Source organism: Bemisia tabaci, chromosome 9 (genome assembly GCF_918797505.1).
Source record: "Bemisia tabaci chromosome 9, PGI_BMITA_v3".
NCBI classification, from domain to species: Eukaryota; Metazoa; Arthropoda; class Insecta; order Hemiptera; family Aleyrodidae; genus Bemisia; species Bemisia tabaci.
In genome coordinates this window covers 11,535,199-11,556,158 of record NC_092801.1, presented here as the reverse complement: position 1 = coordinate 11,556,158, position 20,960 = coordinate 11,535,199, and the positions used below count along the sequence as shown (strand labels likewise).

Here is a 20,960-nt window from a genome sequence, read left to right as displayed (position 1 = left end):
AAGCTACTCTACGATACTCTTTAAATAAATAAGTTGTTCGACTTTACCTGAAGCTAAAGAGAGTTTTAGAAAATTGTTGAAAATAAATGATATTTAATGGTATTTTTTTTCCAAATTGATAATCTCCTGTTTTATTTATATCTTTGAATATAAAATCATAAGACCCTCATAAAATTGGTAAAACGAAGAAATTGAAAGCAATTATTGTTTTCTTTTTTATGACACAAATTATATTTTATCGCAATAAATAAAAGAAGTAAATTACAAAGTGTAACTAGCAAAATTTACAAAACAATCGGACATTTTTACAAACATCTGTTCATAACAATGCTTCATAATATTAATGTCATGTTTCATTGCATTCAAATTTACAATCATTTTTTACACATTCCTTGGCGACAGAAGCTTTACAGAAGGTATTTACATCTTTCAAATCGAGATATTTACATTGTTTACAGTACAGTTTATAAACACAATTTATTCAACAGGAACACGCATTTTGGGTCTAAACTAGTAAGTAGTTTTCAGTTCTATGCGAATGCAATGCAACTAAAATTTCTTATCAACGAACTTGAAGGAAAGTAAAAAGAAGGCAAATTGGTTGCATGATCAGCATCAAATTACTTGGACTAATAATAAACTTGGATAATCTTTCAGGAGATCTCAACGATTATTCATCGAACACTTTGAATTGAAAATTGTTCTTTAATTAGGTGTTATTATAAATTCTAAGAGATTTACCATCAGCTGTTGGCAGAGTGTTCATTATTACCTCAAACGAGTAATTTAAAATTGATGATGCAACATTGAATTCTTTACACAGTTAACTTGACCCTTATATTTGAAGTCATTCTCCATATTCAGACACAAGCAAATGTAAAAATGAGAGATAACTCGAGATCAAGAAAGCATTGGGTAGGGGTGGTTGTTACATTTTTCCTCCCCAATACCTACTCACGAAAAATGGCGAGATACTGAATCAATTGAATTTGCTTTGACTTGATACAGTACTTTCAACATTTTCAAATCTACGCAGAAAGGAAAATAAATGTTTGTTTCTTAGATTGTGAACAAAAAGTCACAAACTGATTAGTGTGAGTGAAAAAAATGTAAAATAAAATGTGGGGTTTCCATTGAATTCATCAAATTGGAATTGCTTTGTGGAAAATATTTAATGCAATGGAGCTGGTTAAAACATGTGCTCGATGCAAAATTAAGACTAACAGGGTATTACGATAAGCAAAATTCATGAATGCCGCCTTTGCGTCTTAAGAAAAGAAAAGAAATGCATTTCAGAAATTATTTACGGGAAATTTAATTATCATTTTGTTGACTTCTAATCATATTTAACGGGGGCACATTGTCATGTATGTAATGAATGTATTCATTTGCGCAAATGATATTTGCAAGTGTAACGACGAACAAAGAATGCTAAGATCCGGTAGGACAAGCTTTTATTGAAAACATTTTTACCCAAAAAATTAATCGAAATATGAAAGTACCCCTATGAAGTGTGAGTGATTCCGTATTCTGGCGTCTAAACTCCGATTATTATTAAGGTAATCTGTGTGTGTAAGGTGAGATTCGTGAAGCATTACATAATAAATCAGTGTCATGCAGTACTTATCAAATTAGATAACTGCGTTAATTGAAAATAAAGGGCAGATAACACTATACGTTATCTTTTGCGCCGTGATTTGAAGCAGAAACTTTTTCCTCTGATTTTTGGCATGAATATGAATCTGTCGATTTAAAACCGAATATTCAAGGTGAAATTGCAAAAACGCGCAACTACTTTGCAGTCGTTCAAAATCTCCGTTTCCATATTTATTTATTTATTTTTTAAGCAAAATTTTGTTTTGGAGCCTTTGCGCTCCAACTGGTTGATAAATTCCAACCGAATTATGTAAATATCATTTTTGAACATTTACGTCTTCAGGTATGCGTCTGCTTTTATTTTATTTAAACCAAGCTAACACAGCTTAAATATAAAAAATAGGGGTTTGTTTTTAAATCATTGTAAGTAAGAGAGAAACTATGGCATTGTTCTACGTTTCTGCTAAATTTAAGTTTTTTTAAAAACAGGGAACTTAGATGTCATACATTCTCGCAGTCTTAGCATAGAAAACATAATAATCAGGAGTTCACTAGATAATTGATCAAGCAGGGAACAAAATAAATAAGCTAACCTAAATTTTCAATTTTTACAATAATTAAAAGTAATTTTTGGCACATAATTCATTTCTTCTCGTCATTTAGACATTCATTATTCGTGAATATACTATAATTTAATTAAAATACACATTGATTCTGTACAATCTATCACATTTTTTGAGTTTAAACATTATGTCAGGATAAAAATTGGAAGCTACTCAGCTTTTTTCTCTTTGGACACAAACAAATGATATCTAATGAAAACAGATTTCTAGATAGTTATTTTATTTTTAAAAATTAGGTTGTAACGTGTGGAAAAAAATCGACTCGGTAAGCCTCCTTGAATGATACCTACTGCATGAAAATAATGTAAAAGAAATAGTTAAAATTATTGGCGTAATAATTAGCAAAAGTGAGAGCAGAATTTCATATTAGGAAACAATAACAATGCATAATATTAAATCCATCATTCTTTGGTTTTCTTCTTCTTTTTTCCGCGTGTATTTTCACCGTCATCACTTGTACAAAGCGCCTATTTGAACATATCATAAAACATTCTCTCTGTAGAATGCTCCTAGAGCAACAGAATTTCCAAATTCTGGAAATTGCGCTGCGGTCGTCTAGGCTGTGGGGAGCCAGAGTGGGCAAATCTGCTAAAAAATGGAGGATTTTCCCCGTATAACTTACGACAAAACATTCATATTATTTGAGACGGTCTGGCAACCTCGAGAAGGGCTAATAAATTGCCGGAAGTTCCGCCACGTGATAGGGCGCTGGGGGTAACAAAGCCACCCGAAAATCTCGACAGCATTGTTGTCAAATGAACTCATCTAAACAAAAACGTCTGCTGAGCTGAAGAAAAACGTCGTATGACGCTCATAGTGTTGCCAAATATCCTCCTATCAAATATGAATTTTCAAAGAAAAGGTTTAAATCAATTTCTTCGTATTTTCTGGAGATTTATTCTCACGATTTAATCAAGACTTTTCGAAAATTCCACGCAAAAATATATTCATATTTTTCTCAAATTTGGTGTTTAAATTTGGCAACGTTCGAGCGCTTGAACGCCGTTTTTCCTTAGGACTTGGGGGGAGGCGAATTTTATCATAGAGCGGGAACCGGCAACGGGCCGCAACAATCAACAGAGTCAACAGAGCCCGGTGACGCTGCGCACTTTAATGGGGTTGAAACGATTATCCCCCTGTTAGAATTGCTAACTCTCCCGGAAAACGGATAATGGATCTGCTGGAGGGGCGGGGGGTGGGGGTGGGACCCGGGGGTTGAGAACAATAACGTCGGCCGGGAAATTCGCCGGTAATTGTTTTTATCTCTCGTGGTTCGGCCAATTATGAGTTTGATTCATGGGGCGGCTTTAAATACTTGTTCATTAAAAAATTAACGGAAAATTAACCCGGGGCATTTGTTGAGCGATGATCTCTCCCGAGGTTCTACTCTATGGCTATTATTTGATTTTCCCCTTTTTTGGAATGGGGGGGGGGGTGTCAATTAATCTTTTGGTTCCACCAAAATGTCTGTAGGACGTCTCGATGGTTCACAAGTAACGTGACAGACATGTCGTGTTGATTTTATCTCAACACAACTGTAATTATTATCAGTATGATACATGCATTACATTTTGCAATGAGGAACCACTCTCTCTGGCTCCTCCACAAGAGCACCGTTCTGCATAGGGAAACCAATGGCATACATGTTGTTTCTTAATTGAGCCAGAAATAGTGGTTCCCTATTGCAAAATGCGGTCCACATAACGGACGTGCAATTAGATTACATTTTGCAATAAGGAACCACTATTTCTGGCTCTCTCAAAAAGGCGCATATCTGCATAGGGAAACCTATAGTGCATATCGACGGTGAAAGTCGGCAATCACATAACTCGTTTGCGGTGTCTGAAAATCTCCGCCTCTGCGTCATTTTTATAAAGGAGAACAAATTGATATTATTTCTTGAAGTTTTTGCAGAATTTTCTTTGCATTGAGAAGAAAAATCATGACAGTTTTAAAGAGTTGCCGTTGAGTAGTTTTCCATTTAAAAAATAAAGTATGACAGGAAGTCTGCGACGTCGCAAACCGAGTTATGTGATTGCCGACTTTCACCGTCGATATGTTGTTTTTAAAGTGGGCCAAAAATAGTAGTCCCTCATCGCATAATATAATCCACTTTCGTGTCCAGTCCTGATACTTGCGTTTGAAATTACCTACACTAAGAAAAAACTATGGTTAAAATTACTACGTTAGGGGCTCCTTATTAGTAGTAGCCATAACCAACGATAATCGTACATTTTTACCATTAAGTCATAATGTTACTCTTGTAATTTCAAACGACCAACATTTTAATGGTTATTTTATGATCACTTTTAGTCAAGATTCAAGACTCAATATGAAACACCAATAATTTTTTAAATTTAACCATACCTTTTGGCGCTTTTCAATGTATACGCCATTGAAAATTATGTCATTAAAAAAAACTGAAACTGGACCGTTGAGGAAACTTGACGCACGAATTTAATAACCACAAGTCATGTATAACTGTCTGAAAAAACATTGATTTTTATCACATCGAGTAATATCAGACGATATGAAAGTAGAGTGCCGTATCATTCAAAGAGGCTTTTAATTTTAAAGACCCACACGAAGATATTGTTAATCGTAGGGCATGCTTTGAGCTTGAAAATTTCGATGATATTTATTCATTTTCGTATCGAGGTATTGAAAAAAATCTTATTGTTGCGTAATAGGAGATAATGTTTGCGCCTCATTCGGTGCAAACTACGTGTAATTTGCGTACAAAAGCGTGACTGAGTCTCTAAAGTTTGAACGATTATTAATACTTCGCTCGTTAAATTCGTGATTGCACAACAAACTTAAATCTCCGGCTCTTGTCTCAAAGAGACACAGTTTCAGTGGTAACTTTAACTTAAACAAATATTACAATTGAGAGAATTATTATGCAAAGCAAAACTGTCGTCATTATTCAATCGCTTTGCACAATTGGAATGGCATTTTTTGAAGTTGGTAACATTAATTTTCCTCCATACAAATGCGTTATTAATGACCGATTTTGAGCGAGGCTGCCTCGATGGATATCGATTATTTTAAATAGCTTTAAATGGATGTAAAATCTAGTGTTGCCAACTTCCGAAAATTGCAGCGAAACGATTTTCGGACCATAGATTGTAGAGAACGACAACAGGCTGCTTTTTACAACATATTTCCGATTTTTTTTTTTTCATACCACATTATGTATTTTTGACTTTACAATTAGTGTCCGAATGATAGGAGATTAAAAAAACTATCCGTTTGCTTTCAATTTTTTATGCGCCTTTGGCGTCAATGTCACAAATGATGGACATTTTAAACTCATAAAACTCATTGACCGGCTAAAAACCTACAACCTACGAAAAGGAACAAAGTATTACTTACACCTAGGTAAAATTGAAACACAGCTAAGTTTGGCCCGGCCTGCGAGGAAAGTGGTTTTGCCGTGAGGGAGACTGAAACACGGACTCAACATGGTTATCACGGTAAAATTGGATTGCTGATTTGACAATTAAATTGCAAAAGAAAGTATGTCCGACTGGTTTCAAATGTACATTTTACAATACTTCCGTGCAAGGGAAAAACGCCGTATGAACCTTCAGCCTGTCGCCAAATTCCCTTTGATAAAACACGAATTTCCTAGTAAGCTCGTGGATATTTTCCTTCAAATTTTTCAGATAATTTTGTTTACAATTTCACCAAAAGTTCCTGAAAATTTAAAGGATAAAAATCCATAGCTATCCTAAAAAACAAAAATTTTATTGGAGGCAATTTTTCAACTCTTGAATGTTCATACGGCGTTCTTCCTTAGCACGGCAGAATAGTGGAAAGCATTAAACCACGAGGGCGGATAAATTAACATTGTTTATTGTAAGATCACGGTGAGAATAGAACCGCGCTGAACACCAGAATCTGCACCTCAGCACAGCCGGCGACTGTTCTGAGCACAGTCACCGACTGTCCTAAGCACATTCCTCCTGTACTTCCGAACTTACTTCCTCTAAAAAGCGACATGTTTTCATGCACTATACCACATCCGGCAGAAGTTCAAGCAAAGTTGGTGCTCGGCGTAGTTCTATTTTTTTCCGCGATTTACATCGAACACTGAAAAAAAATTCTCGGAGTTTTTACCAAGGTCCGTTGGTACCTTTACCATCTCACTTTTTTTTACCAATTTTTGGTAATTTTACCAAGACAGACCGGTAAGCTTACCTAAAAACCGGTATTTTTACTGTTTTTTTTCAGGTGAGAATAACACTTTTATTGATAATCATTAATCAATTCCCGGTAACTTTGCCATTTTATCTCGGTAATTCTACCACAGTCGATAAAAAATATTGGCATTTTTATTTTACCGGGGTCCAGTAACATTACCGAGAAAGTTAATAATTTTACCGAGATTTCTCGGTAAAATTACCGATTCCATGATTGGTAATTTCACCAAGAAAAAACTGGGATCAAATAGAACCCTGAATTCTTGGTAAATTTGCCCTTTTCTTAGTAAATACACCGAGATTTTTTTTTTTTTTTCAGTGAATGTCGGGCACTTTTTTGAACTGTAAAATTTTGAAATCAGCAATTTGATTTTTTCCGTGTTCAAAGAGCATCACGGCGCTACTCCCTCTTCCCCCGACGGTACCTACGCCTCGGAGCCGGAGCTACACCCCTCGCTGTACTCGCGGTGCCTGAGGTGGGTCGGGCTTTCGGAGCCGTAGCGTCCGTGCCCTGGTCCTGGGCCGGCGTCGGTGCCGTACTGACTCGAGGGCGGTCGCTCATTGGTCGGGCTCGCCTCGTTGTTGTTGTTGTTATTGTTGGCCGACTGCGCCGTCTCCTGCTTCCATTTGTTGACGTGGTGCGAGTTCTTGTTGGCCGAGGATTGCTGCGCCTTCGCTTCTTCCTCCTGCTGCATCCGCTTGTGCTTCGTCCGCCGGTTTTGGAACCAAACTTTCACCTGCAACAAAGAAAATTCGCGTTAAAATCAACGCGTCTTCTGTGGTATCAACCATCGACGATGGCTATCGGACTAAGTTAGGTGCGCTTCAAAAGCTGTGATATGACACATTTGTACATGAAATTAACACATTTTATCTGAGCTTTATTTTTGTCGCGGGCGGATTTTGAATAGGTTAGGTTTGGTTAGGTGAGGTTAGGTTAGGTTTGGTTAGGTGAGGTTAGGTTTGGTTAGGTGAGGTTAGGTTTGGTTAGGTGAGGTTAGGTTTGGTTAGGTGAGGTTAGGTTTGGTTAGGTTAGGTTAGGTTAAGTTTGGTTAGGCGAGGTTAGGTTAGGTTAGGTTTGGTTAGGTGAGGTTAAGTTTGGTTAGGTTACGTTATGTTGTGGTGTGCTAAGTGTGGTTAAGAAAGGCTTGCTTGGGCGCTCCATATTTTTTTACGAGAGAACGTATGCGTGTATTCCTTTGAAAATTTTAAGGAATTTGTTTCGTGCCATGCAGAAAACTCACTAAAATATGCGCAAAAATCCGCACAACTGTTTTCGTGTAAAAACTAAATGTCCCCAGTAAACAATAGCCGGTGTGTCTTGGTTTCTTTTTGCTCAACGCAATCCGTTAAAGATACGGACCCAGAGGATGAAAGAGCTAAAAATAGATATCGTCGGGCGAAACACCCCGTACATAAAATCGCGGATCCAAGAGCGTGCAGGCGCCTCATTTTGAAATGTAACTCGATCTTGATTTGTGTGCGCATGCATATTTTACCCCCGCCGAATCGGACGGCGGATTTTAGAAAATTAAGAGCGGATAATCCGGAGTCGGTGACTGCAATGCGCAACTTAAACTCGCATCCACGAGCGGCGGCGGCGGCGGTGGGGGGAAGGGGGGGGGCAAAAAGAGCGGCTTTAATTGGGCGCTATTCACAGCATCCCGCGATGCCCGCCATTTCAAGGCCCGGAGCCGGAGCGAAGCCAAAACGAGCGTCTAATGTAAATCAAAAGCTCGCCCAGTTTAGAGAGACGAATTTCTGCCAGTTACTAACTGGCGGAACCTCGCCGCGCAGTTGTACGCGCTCTTCGTTCCGCGGGCCGAGATCGGAAGATGTTAAACAGAAACAAATCCAAAAGGTTCAGATACACGATCAAATTGAGAGCCATCAGACTGAAGCTCTGATTGGTGGAAAAAGACCTGAGGTGAGGATGCAAACAATGAGAGACCCAATTTGATGGCTCAATTTGATCGCGTGTAATTGGACCTGAAGAAATGTCTTTAAATAGTTTCCCTTTCATTAGTTTTCCTCATTTTAAGCAAAAGTATTTGCTTCGAATAAAAGGCTTTTTTTTTAAAAAAAAAACCTTTTTGGACCGAGTTTTCGGCAAGACCGTAAAATGAATGGAATGAAACCGAAAATGGGCCGAATGCTGAAAATCGGTATATTTACAGACAATCCTAATTAAATATTGTTACCTTACATAAGGTCTCATAAAGAAAAAATAACATTAATCACCCCTCTTTTGCTTTTCACCCTTAACCTGAATTGAAGTACAACAAAGTTGTCTCGAAATTTATCTATTTCTGGAAATTTATATGAAAAATAATCCTCTTGAAAATACTGTATCTATCGAAAGCGTTTGCAGACCATTTTGATGCTCTATGACGGTTTTTAATTCTCAGCACGGCAGCATAGTTTCTCACAGTGTATTTTGACGTATTTAAATGAAAGGGAACTATATACATTATAACATGAGCCCTGTCATGCATGTATTCTTATGGATCCTAGGGCTCATATCAGGATGGATATAGTTCCTTCTGATTTAAAGACGTCAAATCGGACGTATTCATGCTAAAACGAACTATGTTGCATGCGAACCCTATGCACATAGTTCCTTTTAGCATAAAGACGTCAAATCCATCCATTTCATCCGTAAAAACTCGACTTTCGCCCAGCGTGCGCCGAGCGCGGAGCCGAGAGGGGGAGGAAGGGTGGTCGAGAGGACGAGGGTTGTAATTCCCATTCTAACTGGTCCAATAAAACTTTAAATACGAGAGGGGACGTTTTATAAACGCGCGCAGATGACAACTATTTATTCTGGCCTCCCCTCGGGACTGCAACTGCACCCCGCAACCCCGCAACCCCTCGGGGGCCAATCATCACGCTTGTAAAAATCCGCGCGCCAATCAACGGCCACCGGTTACAATTAAGCACCCTCCGCCGGGGTAAAAACACCTATTTATATATATATGACGCTTATATATATAAAACGTGAATAATTCATGCTTCCGAGCTAACGTGCTCTCATTGTGTTTAATCACTGCGCGTACTTTATTATCGCGCGAAGGGCTGCAATCATAATAGGTTCATAACACCATTTTCGCACCCCCCCCCCCCCCACCTCTTGTGGTGTTTTTGTTGGAGCGCACACTCACACATGGGACGATTCTCGTCCCTGTAATGGATCGCGATGAGGGCAAATGATAGCTTGATTATACGAGGGGTCGCTCCGAATCGAGTTGGGATTTTTTTCTCGCTTTTCCTTACCCTCTGATGCAAATTTAGGCTCCTTCGTGAGATGTCATTTGAGACCACAGAAAAAGCTGTCGCAGCGACGGAGCGGGGGGGTCACATCTTGACAGCTAATTAAACGATTATAGAGAGTGCGCTTTTGACTTTTAAATGAGATAACTGTGAAGAATATATTTTGGAGAGTTTGAACTAACAGTCTCAAAAATGTAATCAGCTGAGGCAAAAGTTAAATTCGAAGCTCACCGCTTTGGTGCCCCTAATGATGGTTGATGAGCAACGTGTTGGGCAAAAAGTCGAAAATAATTTGCCCAATGCGATGCCTGATGGATGTGGGGGTGAGCACTTTGCTTAGCCGGGTTTCGCGAATTTAAGCCCTGGATAGACGATCAAATTCCGAACCAATTCCGATCAAAGTAGACATGCTGATGACTGATGGTCACCATCTACCATCAAATTTTGACGAGCCGCACTATTTTGTTCAAAGTAAGATCAGAATGGAGTGCCACCATTCATCAATTCCTGCCTCAGGAAACATTTCTGCTAAGTTTTCATTTTAAACTCAAGCAAATTAACGAGTTTAAGACTGATGACTCCCGACACTTTGATGGTAATTGGTTCGGGAATATGATCGTTATCGAGACCTTAAGTTAGGATTCCTAGACCAAGTTCCTGGTCATGCGTCATCATTGGTCGAATCTGAGTGTTGATTTCCGAAATAAACCGTTACACTACAAGCAAAAATACCTGTGAGGTGTCTCTAAAATAAATTGTCTCTGGAGATAACATTGGGTGAGGATGAAGCCTTTCCTCAATAAATTGGATATTACTTTCTTTACAGATTGTTGTCTTGAATATGTCTTTCCTCATCCAACTATAATTATCTTCAACATCGCAAAATCTTTTATTGCTACGAAGCTGATTTGGAAATTTCTGCATTCTCTTTGAGGAAATTACACCATGGCCTTCAAATTTCCGAATTGAAGTTTATGCACGTATATTTTAACGAATGTTTGATTATACCTCTACCAACAATCTCAAAATGAAGGTCATACGCGTGCTTGTTATTAATTATTCAATGACTTCAAAGGTCAATTTTCCATAAAACAAGAAACATAATTAGCCCATTGCTGCATGACAAGGATTTTAATTTTTGTATTAGCCAGTGTTCCATTGTCACTAAGCAGCTCAGCGTTCTGATGGCGCGAAGGACTCTCGGAGAATGCGCCGCTAGTATTTGTTTAATAACCGACGCTGCAAACTTAGAAATAAAAGGACGGATTGGATAAATCCAAAGTAATATAATGAAAATTGAAGCGATGAGTCACTTAATTGCACAAACTCAAAGGGAGTCACCAGCTTATGCGCGAAGTTCGGCGGGAGAAAGGCTCTCAAGGCGAGAGACGGGGTGTTATTTTAACGAAGCGATTGCGAAGCAAAACAAGCGGAGGGTATTTTAAGAGAATTTCCGCTTTAAAAGGATCGCGCCCCGAAGCCGCAGGTCCCGGGGGTAATGAAAACGAAATAAGCGAGCAAATAGCCTTTTCAGCCCGTCATTTTTCAACCCTTCAGCCTCGCTCGGCCAAGATTTTTATCTCCTAAACGTGCTTTGACGAACTGTGAAAATTGGCTCTTCATGCTGCGCTCCATGTCGCAGAGTATTCGTACCAGTGTTGCCACTTTTTACCCAGATTTAACTTTTTGAACTTGGTGCAACGCTTGCTCAACGAATTTGATACGAGTTTGATACGAATTTGACACGATCTTGACACGAATTTGATACGAATTTGATCGGAATATGATGGTGCTCGTCGAGCTCGCTAACAAACTTTTTTCTTCAAGGTCCCTGGGACCGAATCAACGAACTTGCCTCTTCATGGTCCTTCAGGTCGGATTAATAAAAACTTTTCTCCGTGCTTTTCGCATCGAGGATGCAAAATGGACGTATTTCTATCAAACGGAACAAAGCGCCAATTTGAGTTCCTTTTGAGAAATTTAGAATCCCGGATAGCGCGTTCTGTCAAACGGACCTAAGCGCCATGGAAAAGCATTGCGAGTATAGGACGGAATAAGCCGGACGCCCGATTCCGCCGCCAATCCAAGCCCCCCTCTACCTTACTCACCCTATGGCGCTTAGGTCCGTTTGATAGAAATACGTCCAAATAATATACCCATTTTGCTGTAACCAAGTAATGTACCTGTTGTAACTGTTACTGAATATAATTTATGAATTTACAGTGCTGAAAATGTCAAATTTCAGAAAATTCAGAACTTGCTTGCTGATAACAGTCATCTTGTTTGTTTATTTACGGCCGTAAGAACATCGTGTCAGCCTATTTTCTCGCGACCAATGAAAAACCGGCACAGAAATGGCCATACTCTGTCTATAAAGCTACAATACTCTAGCTTTGTCTATTATTTTCAACAATCAGCCTGCAGGGGGCACTCCAAATATCAAACCCAAGCGACAACAGAGTCCGGGTGTGTTGCGGGTTGCGTACGCGAGGAGAATGGAAAGATAATATTGACTCAGCTCGGAGCGTATGTGAGTTATGAGCCCGGTGAAATAACTTAAGGAGCGGGAAAAAATAAGCTGGCGCTGGGAGGGGTTGCGGATTGAGGTCGCCATGAGTCGGCTACACCCCTCGGACGAGTCTCTTCGGGCAGGGCTCCATTAAAACGCCGTGATCCCCCATTAGAGCGCGCGGCGGCTAAGTGCTCGCCCGGATTCTCGCTTCATCCCTGCACGTGCGCATCGCCCGGCCCGCGCGCCATGGTCCAACCCCTCGGATCGCGGGGCTATCATGGCCGTTGCTTGGTCCGATTGTCCGTGTCCGTTCGCTGCTTTCGTAACATTCTCTCACGGTAAGGGGCCGTTCAGGTACTCTGCCGCGCAACGCAAAAACGCCGTAAACGCCAATTTAAATTTTTTGGAAACAATGTATCATAGCAAAAAAACCTGTGTCACTGGAAAAAAAAACAAATTGGATCTAGAGTCCAGACTCTTGAAAACATTGACAAGAAAAAGGACTCTTGATTCAATCAGATTTAAGCTTAAATCAAAAGGAAATCCGCTCAAATTAAGAGGCTTGGTTCTTGATTTAAGCTTAAATCTGATTGAATCAAGAGTATTTTTTCTTGTCGATGTTTTTAAGAGTCTGGACTCTAGATCCAATGCGTTTTTTTCCCCAGTGTATACCTTGGAGCAATGTTATTACAGGATTGTTTCGCAAGTACAATCAAGAACTTCAGAACTTCAGAACAGTTTTTATTTTATAAGGTGTTAAGTTCCAAAAAACGAGGGAGAGTCTTGATGGATTTACAGCGTTCTTGCTTAGCACGGCAGTATTACGTAACGCATTTTTTCCGATTTTTTACCCCCCTCCCCCCCGCAACGCTCTGTAACGCTGGCTCAAACGCCCCCCCCCCCCTCCCCGTAATATTTGAAAGGCCCCTAAAGGCGATTCGAGACCGGAATTAACTATACATTAAAATATCTAATACATTTTGGAATAAATAATAGTACGTGTCTCACTAAATTTTTGGCAAAAAATTGGTCATTACTCTTAAAAGCACATTTTGTAGAGAATTTTTTGGACGAGACAACGTAACTCCAGTCCAGGTTGCAGAATTGGCGCGAAAATTTGGATTTTTCATAAGAATGAGCCTGGGCAATTTTTGTCAAAAATGTCTCTGATTTTTGCATAAGAAAAGTTCGACTCAAAATTAGAGGAATGATCTTTCTACCAGGGGGACTTCGTTGCAATCACGCAGTTGATGAGGAAATATTGCTTATGGTGTTTTTCATTCTTGCCCTTTCTGAAGTGAATCATTCTTTATGATGTGAAGGATTGATTTTGAAAATTTTTGTTTCGCTTCAACGGATTCAGGGAGAAATTTCGGCGATAAAGTATCGGGGCGAGGTGATTCCATTCGTACCCTGCCTCGGATTCCTTTACATTTTTCATATTTCCTCATTTTCCTTTTGCTCGCTTCCTTTACTGCGCCATATCGAATTTAACTAATTTTTCCTCCCTCGTAAAAATCGAGACGCAAAGATTGATCGACAATAGGAGGAAACAAACCTCGGAGGGTAAAGAATGCCTCGGCAAGGTACTTTTCGACCAAAGTTTCCAGACAAATAGACTTGAATACATTAGAAAAAATCTGATAGAATCCCGGGCGTTGGAGGGACGGAGGCGATGAAATACGGAGCGAAAATAACCCCGATGGCTACGGTTTTATGTATTTGGGAAACTAATATCTTTCTGGAACCCGACTGGAACAACCCTCGTTATATACAACCTCTAAAAGTTTCCACTCCCCCCGCCCGGGCGGGTTGCAGACGGGGACCCGGGGCGGAAGAGTGATTGAATTGTTACACTCAGGAAACAGGATGTAAAGATCGTACAATAAAAAAGTAAGAAAAAACGGGAGGAAGGGGGAGGGCGGGGGAGCCGAGGAAAATCGTATGCAATGTTATTGGCGGGAAATAAGGTCCTTTGTCGTCATGACAACCGCCTCTCCGCGCGAAAATGCTCCGCTGTGCATGTGAATAAATTGCTCGGTGATTTATTCGTCACGCTCCGCTTTTCCTCATATTTTCCACGGGGAGTCCACGCCATGTTCCGACGAGCTATCATACGAATATCTGTCTCGTTTCGTATTTTTCCATCAGGTTGTTTTCTTTCAAATCCAACCCTTCCTTTTCTTCTTCTTCCTCTTCGTTTTATCTTCCTCTTCTCCTTATTCTTCTTATTCTTCTTCTTCTCCTTCTTCTTCTCCTTCTTCTTCTTCTTCGTCGTCTTCTTCTTCTCCTTCTTCTTCTTCCTCTTCTTCTTCCTCTTCTCCTCCTTCTTCTTCTTCTTCTTATCTCCTTCTTCTTCTTCTACTCTCTTCTTCTTCTTCTTCTTATTCTCCTTCTTCTTCTTATTCTCCTTCTTCTTCTTCTTCTTCTTATTTGTCTTCCTCTACGTCTTCTTCCTCTTCACTTTCGTCTTCGTCCTCTCCCTCTCCTCTCCTCCTTCCACTCCTTTTTCTATGTCTCGTTTGTCTCTTCTTCTTCTCCTTCCATTCCTCTTCTTCCTCTTCTTTTCCTCTTAAATTTGACCTTCTTACTGTTCTTCTCCTTTCTCCTCGTGTAATCATGCTTCTTTCTTTTCTATCTAGTCCTCTTCACTTCTTCTCTTTCCTATTTTTCTCTGAACCTTTTCCCTTCCTTGTATTTCTCTCATTCTTTTTCTTTTTTATTTTGCTCTAGTTTTTCTTCTTTTCTCTCTTCTATTCTCTTCCTTATTTCCCTCCATCTTTCTCTTCTTCTGTTTTTCTTCCTGCTCCCGTTTCCCTCTATCCTTCTTTTTCTTTTCTATTTCCTTCTACCTTTTCTTCTTCACTCCTTCTTCCCCTTCTTTGCATTTCTGCCTCATCTGCTACGTGTTAGGGGGCTGTGATCTGTTTCTTCGCACGCGGATGGGCTCGAGTAGCTAAATTTTAATGCGGGACATCCGAATATTGACGAATGTAAAAAACATAAAAAGCCTCTCAGAATTTAATGGAAACATGCTCATTCCGCAAATCGTTTCCTACACAAAACCTGAATGAGAGATAAAAATCTATACTGCTTAAGTTGTCATTTCGGTGCGCGCGAGAAAACCAGCGCGCCTTCAATTCCTTGGCTCTGCAACTTGGACATCTGTTAGACACGAATAGTTGCATTCAGGCGCTTAGCACATCGTTTCTTTCAGTTCAAGTCATGATGTTGCATTATTTTTTGGAATGCACAGTAGTTAGGCCGATTCTTTTCCGATGGGTTTTTATGTTGCAAAGATAAGCATAGCTCTCACAACTGATGTCTTTCCGAAAGTAACTTTCCACAACTCGCATCTCATATTCCCCAAAGGTTTTTTGTTTCGTATTCAATGGGCAACTTCATCGCGATGACCTGTCTTTTACGGTCACCTTTAACAGGGAAAGCACTCTCTTATTTCGACACCGCGGGAGCTTTCTTCAAACTCAAGTCCTGTGATTGGCCATTCGTTCAGGAAAGGAAGTCATAACACGGGTCTTTTCAGCGCTCATTATAACATTGTTATTGCTGTCGTTTACTCTTATTGACTTTCGGTCATCCGCAGACATCTTTTTAAAGAGCCCTCCACTGTTGTCAATTGTGCAGTTCAGGAGATATTTTGTATCGCTACTGGATACCTATTGGTGTGCTTTTCACTTCATCATGATATTGTATGAAAAGCCGATCAGATAATTTATTACCTTTGATAGTCACTGACGGATGAAATTTTCAAGCCTATGTGATAGCTTCCTTCTTAAAATTTTTTCCTGATTTCTGATAACTTTATAGTAAAAAGAATATAATAAAATTACTTTAGTTACTGAAAAGATACTATCAACCCGTGATCAATAATTTTTTACGGCTTATCTCTTCCTTTTCACGTGGATTAATCGGACTACATTTTTCAATTGGGAACTATAAATTCTAGCCTGGTTTAAAAACAACGTATGTGCCATTAGTTTTCCTTTGCACATACGTGTTTTTCCAGAAGAGCCAGAATTTATAGTTCCAAATTGCAAAATGCAGTCCAATCAACAATCTTCTATTTTGCATGCATTGTGTATATTAAATTTAAATATAATTCTGATTAACCTCTTTTTACTTCAGTAATCTGATCTAGATTTATTTCAAATCAGTATACGTTAAATTTGGTATGTTTTGCTTTTCTACTTTGCAATAATTAGGGCGTACATATACTTCGCTTATATTGCTCTTTTCAGTCTTAAAAAATGTGTATGAATTGAATGATTCTATATGTAACTTTGCTCGAGAACTCTGAATCATTAACTTTCTTAATTTAAAATGTTGGGTTAGGTCAGGCTTCGTTAGCTCTCGTCGCAACGTTCAAAGTAATAGATCGCAACTTTTGCAGTTAATGCTGTCTTCCGTCGGTTCGGCGACAGCGGGGACTCCGAATTCGTGCGATAACGCCATGACGTCTCGGAAAAGGGGCCGTATGCTAACGCAATTGGAATCGGAGCCTCGTAAAAATGTTGGACAAGGGATAACGGGCGAACGATAATCAGCCCCGCGCGGCGTTGCCAGGCTGTCGGGCGGAAAATTCCCCATCCTGCCGTACTAAGGAGGAAGAACATTCGAGAATTGCCAAATTTCCTCGGATAAACTGTTCATCTTGGCGGAAAATTATGAATGTTTTTCCTTGTTTTCAGACACTTCAGATCAAATTACTGACAAAATATACTGAGGAATGGAGATGTTGCATGCGTGAGGAATTTGCAATTTGACTGTTGATTCTTATGTAAAAGTTCGCGAGAAACACGATGGTGCCACTGGTTTTCTCTGAAATCATCTCCCAAGCTCAAAAAAAGCTCTCAAAGTGAGGCCAAAATGGAGGGGATATCCCACCCTACCCTGAGAGTTCACCTCTACATCAAGACAAACTCACCACGCAAAGATAGGGAGCAAATACATTAGCAGGGTTGCCGTGTTTTCAGTTGTGGAGTCCCCAAATAAAGTGGCAGCCCTGTCAATGTATTTGCTCCCAATCTTTGCATGGAGAGTTTGTCTTGATGTAGAGGTGGACTCTCAGGATAGCGTGGGATATCCCCTCCATTTCGGACTCACTTTGAGAGCTTTTTTTGAGCTTGGGAGACGATTTCAGAGGAAACCAGTGGCACCATCGTGTTTCTCGCGAACTTTTACATAAGAATCAACAGTCAAATTGCAAACTTCTCACACATCGATGGTGAAACTACCAAACCACGTATCTCGGTTTGCGACGTCGCAGACTTCCTGTCATACTTTATTTTTTAAATGAAAAACTACTTAATGTCCAATCTTGAGAATTTCTGTGATTTTTCCTCTTCGTGCGAAGAAAATTCTGTGAAAATTTCAAGGAATGATATTGATTTGGTCTACTTCAAAAAAATAAAATGTGAGCGTAGATTTTTAAACACCGCAAACGAGATACGTGGTTTGGTAATTTCACCGTCGACATGCTACATCTCCATTGGCAGAAAAATATTCAAAGAAATTCCTGAAAATTAGTGATTTGCCAGGGGAAATTTGGCAACCCCTGAAGGTTCATACGGCGTTTGCCCTTAGCACGGATGTATCCCCGTCACCCGAAGCCGGGACAAGTTGGCAAGCCTGGACGGAAAAGGACCGGGGACTTGTCCGATTTTATTGGTGTATTCGACGAGATCCAACTCCGATTGGCCGTTAATGCTTTAATTCTGGGCCGCGCTCATCTTAATCGTGTCCCCCGGGGGATACAACCGAATCCGATGGGGTCTTGTCCCCCCGCGGACAGTGCGCTTTCTTTATTTCGGGTCTTTTTTCTCTTTTTTTCGTAGATCATTAGGTGAGAAGGGAAGGGGGGAAGAAAGTGGTCTCGTGGGAACCTACGTGCTTTCCTCCTGCATCGATTTACACTAATCCAATTAAGATATTTTTTGTCAACGCCACTGTCGATGTACCTATATTTTCCAATTGGGGGAAAGAACATTAAGAGTACATATGGATTGCATTTTGCAAAAAGGAACCACTAGCATTGCAATGTTGCTAAGATTGTGCAACTTATTCTTTTGTCTTGGAGGAAAAACCCGATTATCCATAAATAGTTTCCATTTTACTCGCTAAAAACTGTAAATTTAAGACAAAAATTACCATCTTTTCATAGTTTTTCACGATTTCCGCAATTTTATTGCAAAAGATGAAGTTGCACAATCTTAGCATCATTGCAATGCTAGTGGTTCCTTTTTGCAAAATGCAATCCATATACCCTGTTGATAGTATAGGTAGCGAAGGGAATTATTGCGTTATTGCGAGCGAACTGTGATGATGAGAGATACGGATGGTTCTATTTGTTAAAATCCGCTCGAATTTACGAGTTTATTTCCAAGAAGATCAATTTTCCTTTTTTCGGCGTGCAAAATTTTTCTTTTTTGCATGGTCTCTTTTGATTTACGGATCGTGAAAAGGAGCCTTATCTTCCGGGATAAAAATTAACCTCAACTTTTTGCAAACACTGTAGACTCGTTTTTCTGCGACCTAAACATTTTTGTCTTTTGAACTTCAAGACTAATATTTCCCTTCAATTTTTGAGATTTGCGGGTCAAACTTGACTTCTACCTATATCAAAGTTCCCTTTTAGGGGTGTGCCGTATACAATAAGGATCCCAAAGTTCTACAATGTATTTCTTTGATACACTGAAAAAAAATCGGTCTTATGAACCGAACGTTTGGTGTCCCATATCATCCCAACTATTCGGTTCGTCAAACTAAGCTTTCGGTACGTGTAACCGAACATTCAATTCATATGACCGAACTTTGTTCTTCAGTTCACTTTACCGTTGAAGTTCGGTTATGCGAACCGATAGTTCGGTTTGAGGGACCGAAAATTTGGTTTGACAAACCGAATTGGTTAGAACGAAACGGAACACCGAACTTTGGTTCATACGACGGAACTTTTTTTTTCAGTGTAGCACTAGAACAAGGCAATATTACACTTTAGTAGTAACTTAAAAATCAGATTTTCATCCCTTGCGCATTTGCAAAACGTTGAGGAAAACTTCTCCCCGGAAAATACGGTCGCTTTTCACAGATCCGGTCACAACTCACTAGCTTCGTTCCTTTTAGCATTAATAAGTCCAAATAATAGCGCCACCGCATGCGACCATTACTTCCCACCGAGCCGGAGTCCGGAGACGGTCCCGACCGAAAGTTTGCGGAGGGCGGGGCCCTGAGGGTGGGTGGGGTGGAGCCGTGGAGGGGATGAAACGAGAGGGGTGAGCGGCGGAGCTTTAACGAGGCATATCCTCGACAACAGACGCCAATTATCACCGCGCCGTCCCCTCCCCCCGCCATGCTCCATTACCCCGATAATCTGGTCCTTGAACATTTTACAGTTTACATCTTACGCCGAAATAACTCCCGATCCGACCCCCCCCCCTCCCCGCGCAATCGATCCCTTCCACCCCCGCCCCTCCTCACCCTACCCCTCGATCATCCCCCTCCGCCAATCGGGCCGTATACTGCCCTACTAAGGAAGAACGCCGTATAAACCTTCAGGCGTTGCTAAATATCCTTTAATAAATCACGGATTTTCGAGAAAATTTGTAAACGTTTTTCCTCCAATTTTTCAGATAATTTTGTTCGCAATTTCGCCTAAATTTCCTGAAAATGCCAAGGGAAAATATCCATAGCTTTCTTCAAAAATAAATATTTTATTGAAGTAAATTTGGCAACTCTCGAGTGTTCATACGGCGATTTTCCTTAGCACAGCAGTATAGGGGGTTGTTCTGTCTGCGAGCATGACGATCGCTAAATTCTGGAAACACTTAAGTCACTCAAAGAGCTCAAAAGTATCCGTTCAGATTTTATTTTTTTGAAGATTAACTATATAACGGACATTAGGACCGTTCATGGCGTACGTAACAATATATAAATTCGCCTCTGCTCCAATTCCCCCCTCCTTCCTCGTTTTTGACGTAATACTCTATCATTTCACCCTTTTAAAAAAATGGTTTAAACCCCCCCCCCCCCCTAGAGCGTCACGTATTTTACGAACGGCGCCTTACGCTTCGGAATCTATTTTTAATTCCAAAAAACATCTGCTTACAAGTCAATTTTTTCCAGTTTACTAAGTGTTGGTAAAAATATAGCTTTTTAGTTGTATAAATCGAGGGTTGTCGATTTCTTTCCTGTTCCCTCGTTGAATTTTTCGAGGGATAAGATGGTGCCTTTTAATTTCTTTTTATAAAACTCCTAAGCTCAAAGGAATGTATCTAAGTTGAGCCCGTTATGGAGGAGCATCCCTATCGAAGGAGAAAATTCGACCCCTCACGTCTGAAAGTATACAAGTTCTTGATAAATTAAAAGGAATTGGGCAAAAAGTCTTACTTGAGTTTCGGTTAGACTAAGTGACTGGGCTAACTGCTTCCTCTCTGCGCCGACAACGTAGTGATTCTTTTCGAACGCGTGTTCTAATTTTAAGAGTTGACTTGGACTGAAGGCCGTTCGTATCCTCTTTGGTTTTCGGAAAGGTTGTAATAAAAATCCTGGAATGTCTGGACCTGGAACGAAACAAAAACCACGATAAATTAAGAATTACTTCACTCACAAACAAGAAAAATTAAGTGTACTTTTATACAAATTAGCAAATGATCAGCTTTGAAAAACTACGGGCCCTCCAGCCATCAAGCGGTACAACCCCAATAGGCGCTACGCAGCTATACGTCATTCAGTGGCATT

General features: G+C 40.1%; 1 protein-coding gene across 1 annotated transcript in view; it reads right to left on the bottom strand.

Moving 5' to 3' along the window:
- Positions 1-201: 201 nt before the first annotated feature.
- LOC109040207 (uncharacterized) overlaps positions 202-20,960 on the bottom strand; it is a 64,565-nt gene continuing 43,806 nt past the window's right edge. Inside the window, exons 2-3 of the mRNA XM_019056028.2 lie at positions 20,610-20,782; positions 202-7,161 (exon numbers count right to left, since the gene is read on the bottom strand). Coding sequence (XP_018911573.1) covers positions 6,850-7,161; positions 20,610-20,782 — 485 coding nt within the window. The 3' untranslated portion in view covers positions 202-6,849. The remainder of the gene's footprint in view (positions 7,162-20,609; positions 20,783-20,960) is intronic.